Here is a 3,331-nt window from a genome sequence, read left to right as displayed (position 1 = left end):
GACTTCCTGCCCTTTGGGCAGGGGGCTGGACTCGATGATCTCCCGAGGTCCCTTCCAGCCCTAATGTCTATGAAATCTATGAAATCTAAGAACTGCTGCAAGAATGTTGGCCAGGTTGAGGTTAACATTGACCAGCCCAGTGATAGTCACATCTTCCTTAAGATACAGCCTGGAATCCTTCCTGCAATTGCTCTTTAGTGGTCTGAGAGAGAAATCTCCACCTAAACAATGACAAGAACAAGCCAATTTCCATTTCCTCAAACAAAAGGCTCTAATGTGGTACAATTCCAGTGCCAGGTTGGCTGGTGCCAGTTGTTTCAAAGGCTTCAGAGTGGTCACTGTTTCAAGTTCTGCTGTTCAGCTATAGATCAAATACTTGATAAGTTTGACTTACAGCACCTGGTCAGATAAGGCTGACATCACCTCTTCTTTCCCATAGAAATCTGACCAACTTCTGATGTGGAAACTATCAAGGGTTTGGAACACCAAGGTAGTCAGCATCAGAAGGTACTGATACCTATGTTGTTGCTTCTTTTCCCTAGTTCTTGGAGAAGTTACAAGTTACAAGTGTGGTAGAAATGCAGCAGCTCCATCCTTTATGCCCTTGCTTGGGAGCAGAAGGAGATATAGGGCACATGCACAGTCCCAACAGAGGAAGCTATTCAGAACAATCTGATCTCATGTACCTGAGGTACCTAAAGAACAGGGGGATTTACAATGACATATTCAAAGAAAAAATGCTGTTACTCTGGACAATAAAGGAATGAGGCTATACCACACTGAAGAAATATTCTGGGTTCATTAAATCAGGAATCTGCTCAACTGACAATTCGACTGCAGTTGTAAGCACTTTGTAGACATGTCAGCAGAAGGGTTAGGCAGCATCACATTGCTCCTCCATGGAATAAAAATGGTGGGAAGTTTATACTAGTCATAGTTAACTGAAACTTAATTTTCTTTCGTGTTGTTAATAATGTGCATATAGAATGCTACACACGTGTCAAGTTACAAGATGCAGGTCAGTAAGAGGTTAGAATTTATCACCTATGACAAACCATTTCTACAGTGAAAGCAACTCTATGTAATTACACTTAACTTTTATTTCTAATTCACCTGTCTCTACTGAGATATTCTGAGGAACAAAAAGTTACTGAATTCAATTTTTCAACTCAGAACCACCCATTTATTCACAATAAAAGGATGAAATTTACTACGTAGCTCTAAAAAAATCCAGGATTTAATTATTCTTGTGCAACATACTGGGATTTTTCCCTTAAAATTCCAGCAAACATATAGAGCTATAATTATAATTTAAAAGATGATATTATCTTTGACTAATTAAAGAGATTCTAGGTTACACATATAACTCACATTTCTGGCAACACAATTCAGTTACCTTGGATGGATGAATGAAGGTGACTGAGTAGCAGGGTCTGCTTCCTGCTTTATAACTGGATACCACTGCTGTAATTCTAGACTTCCCTGGGGATCCGCCTGAGTTTAAAAAAAAGAAAAGCCAATTTGGGAACTTGATGATTCATCATTCAAATTCTAAATCAACTCTGCTAAACAGTCAATAAAAATATGTTGCTCATTAGTAAAGGTATTTATACAATAGCACACTGCATTCCAAGCTCAGCAGCAGCAGGCAAATAAGGGGAGCTACGAGGTAGAAAGGGGGGCATGGTGAGGAATACAGAACAACAAAAAACAGCAGTGAGAGCAGGGAAAGCTGTAAGACCTCAAACTGGCCCTTTCCAATTATGGGCAAAGCAGCAGGCAATTTTCTTGAAAACTTCTGATATTCCCTTTCTTGCTTCTTTAGTGACTCCCAAGAAAACTGGTCACGAGAGCTGTTCCCATTTGTAAACTTGGGAAGCATTCTACCAACCCAAGCTTCCCTTCTCTTCACATGGCATGCAACTGAAAATGCACATACAATAGTAAGAAAAGAGTCACCTATAGGATGTTCTCTCCCACTCCCCAACAGCATAAAGCTTTTTGATGTGTCAGATTTTGAAATGGGGAAAGACTAAAGAAATCAAACAACGTAATTAAAAATATGAGGAAAAGAAACAGGTCAGGAAAGCATGGGGCAGAGAAAGAAAAACAAGAAGAGAGAAGGCAGCAACTCTTACTCTTGTATGGCATATTACATGAAGTAACTGTGAACAGCCATCTGTCAAACCAATGCAAATAAAAAATTTGGAACCACTGTCATAAAAATCTTTGGATGTTTAACATGCAATAGATAACAGTTAGAGACATTGTGCTGTGCTATTTATTTAAGCAGAGATTTGTGTGTTGTATTACTCTCATAAGTCTATCATCAAAATGTATAGTACACAGAGCAAATCTGTAAAATACTAGCCCGTATTTAAGGCATTTTCATGAGGTGTATACTGCATTTCAATGCCAATCCTTCAATTCACCCTGGATAGGTAGTTACTGACTCCTATATTTAAATTTAAGTAAGCTTGTTTTTCTGTAATATAGTAACTAACATTGAACAAGTTTATGGGATATCAAGAAAAATGGCGGGGAAGGAAGTCTAGCAGGAGTTTACTGTCAACTAAAAGCATTGCAGGTAGAAGAAAAAAAACATTTAAGCTACAATGCCCCAAATACTACAAGGTCCAAAACAAGGATGCTTTTTAAATAAGAAAATTACTAGCTTATTTTCCATCTATTTCCACTTGAACAGCAATAAAAGCTGACCCCAATACAGCAAGTTTCTTATCAAAGAACACCACACACAAATCACGGATACTTAAATGCAGCCAGGTCTGCAATGAGGCAAGAGAAGCTGGGTGGGAGGGGAAGAAGGGACTAACAGGCAAACCATAGTTATGGCAGCAGGGATTGAAACCAGGACTCCATTCTCATAGCAAGGGCCCCACCACCAAAACACTAGAGAAGGATCATAAGAAAGTAGGACTGGAAGGGACCTCACAAGGTCATATAATCATGAAATTCCAACCCCCGAACTCAAGGCAAAGTCATCTCTGACTAAACCATCCAAGTCAAAAGCTTGTCTAACCTGTTCCTGAAAACTTCCAAGGGTTGAGATTTCACAATTTCTCTAAGTAAGCCTGTTCCAATGCTTGACCACCCTCACAGTCAAAAACTTCCTCCATAGGCTCGGCAATGCTATGTTGGATAGCACTACAGAAGAAAGAGACTTGGGGTCATCATTGACCACAAGATGAACATGAGCCTGCAGTGTGATGCTGCAGCTAATAAAGTGACCAAAACGCTGGCTTGCATCCATAGATGCTTCTCGAGCAAATCCCGGGACATCATTCTCCCCTTGTACTCGGCCTTGGTGAGG

At 39.9% G+C, this 3,331-nt stretch overlaps 1 protein-coding gene across 1 annotated transcript in view; it reads right to left on the bottom strand.

Annotated features, from left to right (window-relative positions):
* SKIL (SKI like proto-oncogene) overlaps nt 1-3,331 on the bottom strand; it is a 28,587-nt gene that overhangs the window by 17,530 nt on the left and 7,726 nt on the right. Inside the window, exon 2 of the mRNA XM_019532726.1 lies at nt 1,397-1,494. Coding sequence (XP_019388271.1) covers nt 1,397-1,494 — 98 coding nt within the window. The remainder of the gene's footprint in view (nt 1-1,396; nt 1,495-3,331) is intronic.

The sequence above is a fragment of the Crocodylus porosus genome, unplaced genomic scaffold (genome assembly GCF_001723895.1).
Source record: "Crocodylus porosus isolate Cpor-Errol unplaced genomic scaffold, CroPor_comp1, whole genome shotgun sequence".
Classification (NCBI taxonomy): domain Eukaryota; kingdom Metazoa; phylum Chordata; order Crocodylia; family Crocodylidae; genus Crocodylus; species Crocodylus porosus.
Note: the sequence above shows the minus strand (reverse complement) of the source record. Positions and strands in the feature narration are given on the sequence as shown.